Source organism: Chiloscyllium plagiosum, unplaced genomic scaffold, assembly GCF_037043375.1.
Source record: "Chiloscyllium plagiosum isolate Xiang-an unplaced genomic scaffold, Cpla_swu_hap1 HiC_scaffold_31, whole genome shotgun sequence".
Classification (NCBI taxonomy): domain Eukaryota; kingdom Metazoa; phylum Chordata; class Chondrichthyes; order Orectolobiformes; family Hemiscylliidae; genus Chiloscyllium; species Chiloscyllium plagiosum.
In genome coordinates, this window is record NW_028270169.1 from 48853171 (window position 1) to 48867509 (window position 14339).

Consider the following 14339-nt stretch of genomic DNA (forward strand, 5'->3'; position numbering starts at 1 on the left):
AAGTTTCACCACAGGTCGACTGGTGTTAAGAAGGCTTGCCTTCATTACTCCCACTATTGAGTGTATGAGTTTGGCCATCTTATTGAGGTTGTACGGAACGTTGGTGAGGCCTCTTTTGGAGTACTGTGTCCAGTTCTGGTCACCCTGGTATAGGAAGGATATTGGAGAGGGTTCAGAGAAGATTGATCAGGATGTTGCCAGGACTGGAGGATTTGAGTCATAAGGATAGGGTGGATAGGTTGGGACTTGGAGGTTGTGGGGTTACTTTGTCAAGGTTTATAAAATCATGAGGGGCATAGATAAGGTGATTAGCAAAGGTCTTTCCCTACGGTGGGGAAGTTCAGAATTAGGGGGGGATGTTTTTAAGATGAGAGGAGAAAGATTTAAAAGAAATCTGTGGGGCAGCCTTTTCAGCGAGGCTGATTTGTATGTGGAATGAACTGCCAGAGGAAGTGGTAGTTGCAGGTACAGTTACAACATTTATAAGACATTTGGATAGGTAAGGATCGGAAAAGTTTAGAGGGATATGGGCCAAACGCAGGCAAGTGGGACTAATTTCGTTTGGGAAACTCAGACCAAAGGGTCTGTTTCTGTGCTGTATGAATATGACTCTATGACTGTTGTACCTTGTGTTCTATAATAGTATCTATGCTATGGTAATAAATGGAGTTTAAGTTGCAGTTTTACTTATTGTAATCTTATGGTGTCAGTGTTGGTGCACTGTTCTTTTTTTAAATTTTATTTTCATTGTCTAGTCAGTTATGAAATGCCAAATACGTTGGACAAATATTAAACCTGATTGGTTAAAGAATCAATGTATGGTGTAATACATATGTACAGAAGGAGGGGCATTGCAGTAATGAAACAGTGTGTATTCTTTGCACAGTTGAAAACTATCTCCTATGTGGAGATGAGAAAGGAGACATTTGGATGTATGATCTCGATGGGGTCACTGATGAAGAAATGACTTCTGGCAAGAAGACTCCACCAACACAGGTAGATCATAAGATATAGGAGTAGTATTCACCCATTTGGTCCACCGAGTCTGCTCTGTCATTCAATCGTGGTTGATATGTTTCTCAATCCTATTCTCCTGCCTTTTCCCCATAATCCTTGATCCTCTTTATTAATCAAGAATATATCTACATCTGTCTTCAATGCATTCAGTGACTTGGCCTCCATAGTCCTCTGCGACAATGAGTTCCATAGATTTAACAACCCTCTGTCTGAAGGAATTCTTCCTCATCTCAGTTCTAAAGGGATGTCCCTTCACTGATCTATACCTTCAGATCTTAGCCTCTCCTATTAGTGGAAACATCTTCTTCTCCATGTCCATTCTATCCAGGTTTCTCAGTATTCTGTAATTTCAATGAGTTCCCCCTCGTCCTTCCAAACTCCATTCAGTACCAACCCAGAGTCCTCAACCGCTTCTCATATGATAAACTCGTCATCCCCAGGATCATTGCAAACTCTCTGGAATCCCTCCAACTCCAGCATATCCTTCCTTTATTACGGGCCCAAAACTGCTCTCAATATTCCAAATACTGTCTGACCAAAGCTTTATACAGCCTCAGTAGTACGTCTCTGTTCTTGTATTCTAACCCTCTTGAAATGGATATTAACATTGTAGTTGAGTTCCTAATTACCTGCTGAACCTGCATATTATTTAGAGTCCTGAACTTGGACTCCCAAGTCCTTTTGTGTTTCAGATTTCTGAAGCCTTTCCCCATTTAGAAAATAATCTACTCTTCTATTCTTACCAAAGTGCATAACTGCTATAACATTAATGCAAAATTAATTTAATTGTGTTTTTTTTTTAAAGCTAACTGATTTTAAGCAGTTTTAAATTCTTTTTCTGTTCATCTATATTTATCTGCTATATGCAATGGGACGTTACTTGATGCTCCTTGGTAGTTTGTTGATTTGCTCACTTGGTTCACATTCTTGTGTATATGCAGATTCTCAAGTGGCCAGCCATAAAATCACAAGGGGAAACAATTGAAGGAACATTGATAAATAATGTAACCACGGACCCAGAATGTAATTACCTTGTAGCAGTGACAGACAAAAACATCGTTGTTATTTGGAAAAGAACATAAAGTTTCAGCAAGGAAGCAAACAACTGAATGTCCAGAGTCAAAATTTGCAGCTATCTTGACTTTAACTGCAACTGAATGAGGCTATAATAGCCCTCTAGTCTTGTATTCAAAATAATACTATGTTTTATCTAAGGATTCTGAATTGCTCCTGAATAAGAAATGTGCCTTTTGAAGATGATGGACAAGTTCAAAGAGTCATTGGCTCAATGTAATAAATACCAGCCAGATACTTCAAGGAGAAAGTGAGGACTGCAGATCTGAAAATGTGTTGCTGGAAAAGTGCAGCAGGTCAGGCAGCATCCAAGGAACAGGAGAATCGACGTTTCGGGCATAAGCCCTTCTTCAGGAATGAGGAAAGTGTGTCCAGCAGGCTAAGGTAAAAGGTAGGGAGGAGGGACTTGGGGGAGGGGCGTTGGAAATGCGATAGGTGGAAGGAGGTCAAGGTGAGGGTGATAGGCCGGAGTGGAGTTGGGGGCGGAGAGGTTAGGAAGAAGATTGCAGGTGAGGAAGGCGGTGCTGAGTTTGATGGATTTGACTGAGACAAGGTGGGGGGAGGGGAAATGAGGAAACTGGAGAAATCTGAGTTCATCCCTTGTGGTTGGAGGGTTCCTAGGCGGAAGTATCCCTTGGGGCCTTGGAGGGAAATAAGGGGGGAGGGTTGGGCGCAAGTTTTCGTCAGGTCCACACCCCCCACCAACCCAACCTCCACTCCCGGCACCTTCCCCTGCAACCGCAAGAAATGCAAGACTTGCGCCCACACCTCCCCCCTTACTTCCCTACAAGGCCCCAAAGGATACTTCCATATCCGCCACAAATTCACCTGCACCTCCACACACCTCATCTATTGCATCCGCTGCACCCGATGTGGCCTCCTCTATATTGGGGACACAGGCCGCCTACTTGCGGAACGTTTCAGAGAACACCTCCTGGGACATCCGAACCAACCAACCCAACCACCCTGTGGCTCAACACTTCAACTCCCCCTCCCACTCCACCAAGGACATGCAGGTCCTTGGACTCCTCCATCGCCAGACCATAGCAACACGACGGCTGGAGGAAGAGCGCCTCATCTTCTGCCTGGGAACCCTCCAACCACAAGGGATGAAATCAGATTTCTCCAGTTTCCTCATTTCCCCTCTCCCCACCTTGTCTCAGTCAAATCCCTCGAACTCAGCACCGCCTTCCTCACCTGCAATCTTCTTCCTGACCTCTCCGCCCCCACCCCACTCCGGCCTATCACCCTCACCTTGACCCCCATTTCCAACGCCCCTCCCCCAAGTCCCTCCTCCCTACCTTTTATCTTAGCCTGCTGGATACTTTCCTCATTCCTGAAGAAGGGCTTATGCCCGAAACGTCGATTCTCCTGTTCCTTTGATGCTGCCTGACCTGTGCTTTTCCAGCAACACATTTTCAGCCAGATACTTCCAATGCTGCTCATGGTGAAGTTAGAGAGTAGATTGTGTAATAGACATAGAAGTATTTACAATATATCATGTATAATTCGTTACATTATACAGTCATTGATGTACAAATGGGTTACATTTCTGAATGTGTTCATAAATTGAATTGTATGCAAGTCAGAATACATCAGGTCAACATTTTTCTACTTTTGTAGATGTGTATGGGTACAGTAGTTTATAAGACTTAGTGCATAACATTTAATGTCAAATACCGCGTACAACACAACTTTTTTTAAAAAGGTTTTATTTAAATTTATTTTGAACAGTGATGCTGGCTCATATGCCAGAAAGGCTATCCCTAGGGGGGTGGAGAAGAGCTAATTTGGGGAAACAACTGTGAAAAAGGTGATGCTGGTGGGGGTGTTGCTGAAGTTGAAGGGACCAGTCTGGCTACCTTTCAAACTTCTTGAAAAATATTTCAAGGAAAGATTCCTATGAGCCTGCAAGTGTATGCTAATTGTTTGGTTATGAATCACTTAGTGTTAGGAAGTTGCTTCCTCCTCTTCATCTACAATCATGTAGTGTTCCAATTCCATCAGGTCCTCAGTACTTATTCACCCCTTGTGATTGGAATTTGAACAAATCTTGAATATCATCAACAACAATATCAAACTCAAGGTGATTGCTAAGATCCACCACTTTAGTTAGAGACAAAAAAAACTGCAGATGTCAAAATCGGAGGTAGACCAGCAGGAGGCTGCAAGAACACATCTTCCACCTGGGTAGCCTACATCCTGGAGGATTTAAGTTGAGTTCTCCAATTTGAAATAACCTCCCTTCCCATCCCCTGACTCCCTTTTCAGCCCTTTCCCCTCCCTTCCATTCCTCTAATCAACCCTTCCTTGCAGCTACCAACTGGATTCATTCATCCCATCGATCAACCAGGTCGTACCCTCTACCTGTGTTCATCTATGCCTCCCTCACCATCCCGCCCCTCTACCCACCCAAACTCTTCCCCTACCGCCACCCCTTTATCTGCAGCTCCCCTTTCACTGAAGAAGGGTTACACCCGAAACATTGACTTTTCTACCTCCTGATGCTGCCTGGCTTGCTGTGCTCTTCCAGCCTCCTGCTTGTCTACCTAAGATCCAAATAATAGTTTCTTCAAAAATCTTCAAAACCATTAATAAACTGAGGGCAAAGTTTTTTCCAGATACCATTCCTATTGGTTTGCCTTACATTCATCCCATTGTCTCTGAATTGTTCTTTATTGCTTGGTAAATATAAGACTTCTAAAAATTTGTTTCATTTGTTTTAACCTCCTTTGTTGCCATAATGACTTGGAAAAATGCCCAATGGTGGTGATAGGCTTTAAAGGACACAATGACACCCTAATCCATAGGTTGAAGTATAGAGGTTGTTCTGGGTGGCAAGTACACAATCTTAATATTGGGATGAAAATGACCAGAAATGCAGAATGTTTAGGAGCATTACTTAGGATTAGTAAAGTCTTGGCAGTTTCTTAGAGGCACAGTATCTGGTTACTTTAGGTACAAAGTGATGCCAGAACCAGACCTCGAGGCTCCATGTCATTTTTATTGAATTTCTATATAGAGACATAGAGATGTACAGTATGGAAACAGACCTTTCGGTCCAACTCATCCATGCTGACCAGATACCCTAAATTAATCTCTTCCCATTTGCCAGCTCTTGGCCTATATCCTTCAATCCTTTCTATTCATGTGCCTATCCAGCCCCACCACTTCCTCTGGAAGCTCATTCCATACACTCACCCCCTTTCTGTGGAAAAAAAGGTTCCTTTTAAATCTTTCTCCCTTCAACCTAAATGAATGCCCTCCAGTTCTCGCCCAACCCAGAAAAAAGACCTTGTCTATTTACCCTATCCATGCCCCTTATAATTTTATAAATCTCTGCAAGGTCAGCTCTCAGCCTCCAACACTCCACAGACAACAGCCCCAACTTATTCAGCCTCTCCCTCTAGCTCAAATCTTCCAACCGTGACAACGTCCTTGTAAATCTTTTCTGAACCCTTTCAATTTCCACAGCATCCTTCCAATAGGAGAGAGACCAGAATTGCACACAATATTCCAAATGTGGCCTAAATAGTGTCCAGTATAGCCACAGCATGACCTCCCATTCCTATATTCTAGATTAGAGTGGTGCTGGAAAAGCACAACAGTTCAGGCAGCATCCGTGGACCAGGAAAATCGACGTTCAGCAAAAGCAGTTCATCAGGACCTCTATTCCTGATGAAGGGCTTTTGCCCGAAATGTCGATTTTCCTGCTCCTCGGATGCTGCCTGAACTGCTGTGCTTTTCCAGCACCACTCTGATCTAGAATCTGGTTTCCAGCATCTGCAGTCATTGTTTTTACCTCCCAATTCCTATATCCAATACTCTGACCAAAAAAGGCAAGCATACAAAACATCACCTTCACTATCCTATCTACCTGAGACTCCACTTTCAAGGAAGTGTGAACCTGCATTCCAAGGTCTCTTTGTTCAGCAACACTGCTCAGGACCTTACCATTATGTGTAGAAGTCCTGCCCTGATTTACCTTTCCAAAATGCAGCACCTCCTATTTATTTAAAACTCCATCTGCCCCTCCTCAGCCCTTTGGCCCATCTGATCAAGATCCAGTTGTACTCTTGGGTAACTTTGCTGTCCACTACACATCCAATTTTAGTGTCATTTGCAAACTTACTAACTGTTCACATCCAAATCATTTATATAACTGACAAAAAGCAGTGGACCCAGCACAGATCCTTGTGGCACACCACTGATCACAGGCCTCCAGCCTGAAAAGCAATCTTCTACCATCACCCTCTGTTTTCTATGTTCAAGCCAGTTCTGTATCCAGATGGTTAGTTCTTCCTGTATTCCATGAGATCTAACCTTGCTAGCCAGTCTACCACGAGGAACCTTGTTGAAGGCCTTACTGAAGCACATATAGATCACGTCAACCGCTCTGCCCTCGTCAATCCTCTTCATTACTTTTTCAAAAAACTCAATCACCTGTGACAATTGATACAAATACTTCAGCAAGGGGCCCAGCAATCACCTCCCTAGTTTCCCACAAAGTTCTAGGATACACCTCGTCAGGTCCTGGGGAATTATCCACTTTTGTGCGTTTCGAGACATTCAGCACCACCACCACCTCTATAATATGGACAGTTTTCAAGATGTCACCATCTTTTTTTCCCCACATTCTGTATCTTTCATGTCCTTCTCCCCAGTAAACACTGATGCTAAATATTTGTTTAGTAAGTTCCCCCATCACCTGCAGTTCAACACAGTCTGCCTTGCTGATCTTTGCGGGGTCTTATTCTCTCTCTAGTTACACTTTTATCCTTAATGTATTTATAAAATCCTTTTGGGTCCTCCTTAACCGTACTTGCCAAAATTCTCTCACCCCTTTCTGCCCTCCTGATTTCTCTCTCAAGTATATTCCTACTGCCTTCATACACTAAGCATTCAGTCAATCTCTGCTGTCTATTCCTGACATATACTTCCTTCTTTTCTTAACTAAAACCTCAATTTCTCTAGTTATCCAGCATTTCCTACACCTACTGGTCTTGCCTTTCACACCAACAGGAAACTACTGTCTCTGGACTCTCATTATCTCATTTCTGAAAGGTTGTCATTTTCCAGCCATCCTTTTACCTACAAATATCCATAACCAATTAACTTTTGAAAGTTCTTGCATATTACTGTCAAAATTAGCCTTCCTCCAATTTAGAACTTCAACTTTTAGATCCAGTCTATACTTTTCCATCATTATTTTAAAACAAGTAAGCTTTGCACCTACTCTCGTAGGTACATCCACATACTGAAAGCTTTCTTGTACACACTTAGCAAATTCCTCTCCATCTAAACCTGAAACACTATGGCAGTCCCAGACTTTGGAAAGTTAAAATCCCCTATCATTACAGTGGCTCAGTGGTTAGCACTGCTACATCCTAGGGACACTGGTTCAATTCCAGCCTTGGGCGACTGTGTGGAGTTTGCACATTCTCCCAGTGTCTGTGTGGGTTTCCACCGGGCGCTCCGGTTTCCCCTCTCAGTCCAACGATGTGCAGGTTAGGTGAATTGGCCATACTAGATTGCCCATAGTGTTCAGGGACGTGTAGGCTAGGTGCATTCGTCAGAGGAAAGGTAGAGCAATAAGGGCAGGGGAATGGGTCTGTGTGGGATACTCTTCAGAGGGTCAGTATGGACTTGTTGGGCCAAATGGTCCTGTTTCCACACTGTAGGGATTCTATGATTACTAGCTGAAAATGTGTTGCTGGAAAAGTGCAGCAGGTCAGGCAGCATCCAAGGAACAGGAGAATCGATGTTTTGGGCATGAGCCCTTCTTCAGGAATGAGGAAAGTGTGTCCAGCAGGTTAAGATAAAAGGTAGGGAGGAGGGACTTGGGGGAGGGGCGTTGGAAATGCGATAGGTGGAAGGAGGTTCAGGTGAGGGTGATAGGCCGGAGTGCGGTTGGGGGTGGAGAGGTCAGGAAGAAGATTGCAGGTTAGGAAGGCGGTGCTGAGTTTGAGGGTTGGGACTGAGACAAGGTGGGGGAAGGGGAAATGAGGAAACTGGAGAAATCTGAGTTCATCCCTTGTGGTTGGAGGATTCCGAGGCAGAAGATGAGGCGCTCTTTCTCCAGCCATCATGTTGCTATGGTCTGGTGATGGAGGAGTCATGTTCTTGGTGGAATGGGAGGGGGAGTTGAAGTGTTGAGCCACGGGGTGGTTGGGTTGGTTGGTCCGGGTGTCCCAGTTGAGAATGTGGCTGAAGAGCTTCTGGACAGAGATGATGACCTGGGGTGTGCAGTGAGAGAGGGACTCACTGAAATCCTTGTAGAGGGAGGAAGAGAGAACGTGGCTGAAGAGCTTCTATGATTACTACTCTATAATTCTTAGATATAACTGAAATCTTATAAATTTGTTTCTCAATTTCCACTATTGGGGTGTCTACAGTACAATCCCAATAAGGTAATCATCACTTTTTTATTTCTCAACTCCATCAAAGTGACTTGCATGGATGTATTCTCAGGAATATTCTCCCAAAGTACAGATGTAATGTTATCCCTGATCGAAAATGCCACTCCCCTCCTCCCTTGCCATGCTTTCTCTCCTTTATAGCATTTGTTTGCTAGAACATTAAGTTGTGAGTGCTGACCATCCCTGAGCCATATCTCCGTAATTGCTTTGATATCCCTGGCCCATCTTCCTAACCATGCCCTGAGTTCATCTGCTTTCCCTGTTAGGCCTCTTGCATTGAAATAAATGAAGTTTAATTTACCTCAGTTTTTGTTCCTGACTGTTTGACTTGCTCCCTTTCCCAACTGTACCAGTCTCAGACTGATCTGTTTCCTCACTATCTCCCCAGGTCCAACTACCAACCCCCGTGCCCATACACCTACTAGTTTAAATTCTCCAAAGCAGCTCTAGCAAATCTCCCTGCCAGTATATCAGTCTCATTCTAATTCAGGTGTAATCCATCCTTCTTACACAGGTCACTTCTACCCCAGAAGAGATTCCAAATTTCCAAAAATGTGAACCCTTCTCCTCTGCACCAGCTCCTCAGCCACTCATTCATCTGCTCTAGCCTCCTATTCTTACCCTCACTAGCTCGTCATACTGGGAGTAATCCAGATATCACCATCTTTAAGAACCTCCTTTTTAAATTCCTGCCTAGCTTCCTATATTCTCCCTTCAGAACCTTATTCTTTTTCCTTCTTATGTCATTTGTTCCAATGTATACAACGACCTCCTGCTCACTTCCCTTTGAGAATATTCTGCACTCTCTCTGAGATATCCTTGATCCCGGCACGAGGGTGGAACACACCATTCTGATTTCTCGCTGTCAGCTGTCTCTGCCTCAGAGTAAAGAGTCCCCTATCACAGTTAATCAATTGGAACCTGACAAATCCTTTGTTACATTAGAGCCAGTCTCTGTACCAGAAACTTGGCTATTCATGTTACATTTCCCTGAGAGTTCATCACCCCCTACGTTTTCCAAAACAGCATGCTTGTTTGAGATGGGGATAGCCACAGGTGAGTCCTGCACTGCCCACCTCCCCCTCCTATTTTTCCTGGCAGTAACCCATCTACCTGTATCTGTGGTTTTTCTCTTCTCCTATAACTGCCATCCATCACACCCTCTAGCTCCTGTATATTCCTCATTGCCTCTAACTGCCATTCCAACCGATTCATGTGATCTAATAGGACTCACAACCAAACACACTTACTCCAGACATAATCACCAGTAACATGGAAACTCCATAATCCCCCACATCCAACATGAAGAGCACATCACTCTACTAAAGGCCATCCTTGTACGTTAACAATCTTCAGAAAATCTTACTGCTCTAAAAATCACTGCTCCAGGCTAAATTAGTACCTATGTTTTACATTTTTAAATTTTAATCAAGAGTCAGCTCTCAATGAAATATATAACCAAAAAGAACCTACTCTAATCACTTTTTTAAAAAAAGCAAGGTTACACTTAGAAACTTATGCACCTTTCTGCTCCTGTGCTGTGAACTCTCCCACACAGGTTCCTTCAAGGTCAGCTGTGAATCTTGCTGTTTGTTAATTTTTCTTAGATGCACCCCGGTGTCCAGAAGTACTTGAACTCAAACAGCAAAGGCAATCACTGTTTAGATTCACTGCTGTGTCAGACAGTAGTGTAGGTTTCTTTCTCTCTGTCACTGACCATGTGGTCTCTGCCTTTTGTTCTCTTCCTCTTTTTTTAAAGTGCTGTTGTTTTGATTTTTTTTACCCCAAAGTTCCAAAACAATGCAACAGCTTATGAAACAGTAATTACTGCTCCTGGAATTCAAGGAAATTACTTCCAACACTTAAAACACCTCAAAAAAAAGGAGCAGCTCTTACAGCCACAATTTTTTCCCCATCCTTCATCTTGAATTACCCTGTCTTCTAGGTTCTCTTGAAAACCATAGGATTTTCAGCATAGCACAGGCTAGAGCTTGCAATCACCACCAAGCAAAGGGGTCAAGCTAACTTTTCAGCTTTATGCTCTGGCATAGACTTCTCCTCTTTTCCAATGTACATTAGGACGTAATCTTCCAAAACAGCTCCGTCTCATCAATGTTGAAACCTGTTCAGCACTATACCCATGCCCCCTCTAATTATTTCAGCCATCACATCCAGAAATTCACTCACTGCATCATGATCAGAACTAGTAACTTATGTTTTGTAAATTTGCCCTTTTAAATCCATTTAACCAACCTTGCCTTGTGATTAAATCTTCATTTTCACTACCATGCTCAGACTTTAGGTCTGCATGCTGATTTTTGGCTCTCTTAAGTGAGCTTTAGGCTAACCAGTATACAACAGTGATCCTCAAGGAGAAAGTGAGATTTGCAGATGCTGGAGGTCAGAGTTGAAAAGTGTGGCACTGGAAAAGCGCTGCAGGTCAGGCAGCATCCAAGGAGCAGGAGAGTTAATGTTTCAGGCTGTGCTTTTCCGACACAACACTTTTCAACAATGATCCTCAAGCCAAACAACTAACTTTTTCCATTTCTATAATTAATCTACTCCATTGCTTTATTGTAACCTCCTTCAGCACAGAGCCCTTCACACGTTCCAGAATGAACACTTTGTCTTTTTAAAATAGTTCCAACTGCCGAATGGGTATGGTCTAATTCTTTCCCAATGTTCGGAAGTGTCTCTCCTTTTTCAGATGACTTGAGTATGTCAACTCTCCTCTCCTTTGTGATGGTTTTGCATTTCTTTGTACTATCAGCACAGGTATCATGTACATTGTTTGATAACTACTGTATTGTAACAAATACCAACACTTTGAAAAGTTATATACAGTAGTGTACAGTTCACCAATGTCGTTTACATCTGGACTTACGTTGTCTCTCCTTTCCTCCAGTGGCAAGTATGAACGAATCTTCACATGTTGGATCCTTAAAATTACTAGTATCTAATGTGAACCTATTGTAAGCAGAAGCATTCATAAGTCAGATGTTTGTAAATTGGGGCCCGCCATTGCTGGTATGTTATGTGTAGCTTATCATGTTGCTTTAAGGCCTACAAATGATAATTACCGCCCCTTCGTGTTATTTATATTCTAGCTGTTCCTCAAGTTAATTCCGAATCAGACTCTGACTTGAAATTTTTAAACTCCATCATAGCCTCCCCAACACTGGTTTTTTAAAAACCTATTAAAAACTACTTCCCTGGTGCGGAAAAGATTTTATTTGTGAGAAATTATTGGCTTTATTTCTTTTAAACATACTTTTTTAACCTCACATATTTCCATGCATGACATGAAATATGATGGATGCAATGTGTAGCACAGTGGTGGTGTCCCTACCTCGGTCCAAGAGATCAGGTTCAAGTCTCACCTGTTCCAGAGGTGTGTAATAACATCTGCGAACACATTGATTGGAAAGTGGCCTGCAAACTAAAATTACAAGTGCATTCAGTCTATATTTCCTTCACTGAACAATACAAAGTCTAATCTGAGGCTTTACTTAGCAGATGTGGTTCAAATGAGACAGTACATGATCTCTTAAAATAATATAAACCTGGCCACCATGAGCAGTCAAGCAAAATTGACTACTGAATTGCAAAAAATACTGGTATGTGAAAGAATACAGATACTGTTCTTCTGGTATTGATTTTAACTTTGTAGCTTGGTGATTTCTACACTATAGTTTTATTCGCTAGAAACAAAACAGTCAATATTGGAATGATCATAATATGTTAGCTATTTAATTTAAAAATCATATCAGTGATAATCACAGACATGTGCCATTTACTTTAATTTTATTTTGTTTCTACAAGGAGAACTGTAAACCTTACTCCCACTCCCATCCTGATGTGACTATTTTAATGAATACCTGCTATGTCTTCCTTTTCATTTTGTTGGTGCCTAGGTATTATCTTCAATTCTGTTGATTTTCAACTTAGCAATTTTCTATAAGCTTTATCAAAGGCATTTTTGAATGTCCAAGTAATCTATCATACCATATATAAAAGGAGTAAAAGAGAAAACCGTTCTCGGATGCAAGTTACAAAGTAGTGACAGAAAATGCAGTGAATACCTAGCAGTCAGACAGTATCTATGAAGAGAGAAATGATTAACTATAAGACGAAGGAGCAGAAGGAGGTCATACAACCTATTGAATTTCCACCATTCATTGAGATCATGACTGATTTAATAATCTTCAACTTCATTTCCCAGTCTTTCTCAATAACTCTTGATTCCCTTGCTGATCAAAAGTCTGTCTACCTCAGCCTTACATACTTACATAGTCCTCCAATCTCATAAGTTGCCTCCCACAACAGCTCTGGATATATCTCATCTGGGCCTGGAGACTTAACCACATTCAAACTGACTAAAACTGCTAATACCTCTTCCATCTCAATATAATTTGCTTAAGTGTATTACAGTTCCCTTCCCAGATTTCAATGTATACATAATCCTTCTCTATAGTAAATACAGATGCAAAATTCTCCTTTAAAATCTCATCTGTGTCCTCTGGCTCTATACACATTGCTACTTTGTTCGTAATGAGCCGCTATTTCCTTGCTTATTCTCCTGTTTCTAATATACTTAGAAAGCCCCTTTGGATTTGTTATCTGTCAGTGTTTTTTCATGTCCCCTCTTTAATTTCCTAATTTGTTAATTTTGCACTTTCTATACACCTCCTGGGCATCGGTTGTTGTGATATCTCAGCTTCTGAGATAAGCTTTTACTTTTTCCAATCCTGTATGTCCCTTGACATCCAGGGTTCTCTGAAGTTGTTGACCTCACCCTTCACCTTTGACATGCTTGCCCTTCACTCACTATTACCACTTCAAATGACTCACCACTACTGTGATGTGGATTTTCCTGAAAATAGCTACTCCCAGTCCCCTTTAGCCAGATCCTGTCATATTAAAATCGCCCTGCCTAAATTCAGAAGCTTTATTTCCAGTTCATCTTTGTCCTTTGTCATAATTACCTTAAATTTAACTCTATTATTGTCACTATCATAAAAAATGCTATCCCATCAAATGACATTCTACCACTTGCCCAGCTTTGTTCCCTAAAATTATGTCTAGCACCACCCCATTTATTGTAGGACTTCCTAAGTGCTGCTTAAAAAAAATTTCTGGATAACTTTAAGAATCCTAGCCTATCTAAGCCTTTTGAACTTTATCCATCCCAGTTAAAACTGGGGAGATTGAAATCCCTACTATTATTACTCTATTATTTTTTAATTTATTTGAAACTTAAGTATCTGCACTTTTATCTCTCCCTGACTGGAGGTGTACAGTTCACTCCCAACAAAATGATTGCCTCCCTTTTAAGTACTAACCATATGACCTTTTAAGATATTGTTGCATCTTACAGCAGTAATTGACTCTTTGACTAATATTGCAACACTTTTGCATCTCCTCCTATCTTGCCTGAAGATTCTTTTCCCCAGAACATTGAGCTGCCAATCCTGTCTCCCCACACAAACCATGTCTCCATGACAGCACGGATGCCATATCCTTATGTGTCAATCAGTACTTTTAACTCATCTGCCTTATTCACAAGATCCTGTGCATTAAAATAAATACCAATCTTACTACATTTCCTTTGGTCTTAATTATATTTTCATTGACTTCATGATTGACTTGGTTCTTCAATACTTGTCTGTGCATCACCCCGTACTTCTGTATACCTCCATTTGCATGCCATCCCCCTGCCAAATTGGCTTAAACCCCTACTAAAATCACTAGCAAACCTCCCTGCAGGTGTAACCTGTCACATTTGTACAGATCCCACCCTAAATAAAGGAGCAGTGATCCAGGAATCTT

The 14339-nt window shown here is 41.9% G+C and overlaps 1 protein-coding gene and 1 long non-coding RNA gene across 6 annotated transcripts in view; one reads left to right on the forward strand and one right to left on the reverse strand.

Annotated features, from left to right (window-relative positions):
* lrwd1 (leucine-rich repeats and WD repeat domain containing 1) overlaps window positions 1-2414 on the forward strand; it is an 83447-nt gene extending 81033 nt beyond the window's left edge. For 4 of the 5 annotated variants that reach the window (XM_087977523.1, XM_043718743.2, XM_043718742.2 and 1 more), the window contains 2 exons: window positions 887-996; window positions 1959-2414. In XM_087977523.1, coding sequence (XP_087833649.1) covers window positions 887-996; window positions 1959-2099 — 251 coding nt within the window. In that variant the 3' untranslated portion in view covers window positions 2100-2414. Of the gene's footprint in view, window positions 1-886; window positions 997-1958 lie in introns of those variants that run through there. The other variant, XR_006315826.2, reaches the window with a different exon arrangement.
* The window catches only part of LOC122564138 (uncharacterized), a 66087-nt gene that overhangs the window by 44619 nt on the left and 7129 nt on the right, over window positions 1-14339 (reverse strand). The window contains exon 2 of the long non-coding RNA XR_015752388.1: window positions 11891-11949. This is a non-coding gene — a long non-coding RNA (uncharacterized LOC122564138). The remainder of the gene's footprint in view (window positions 1-11890; window positions 11950-14339) is intronic.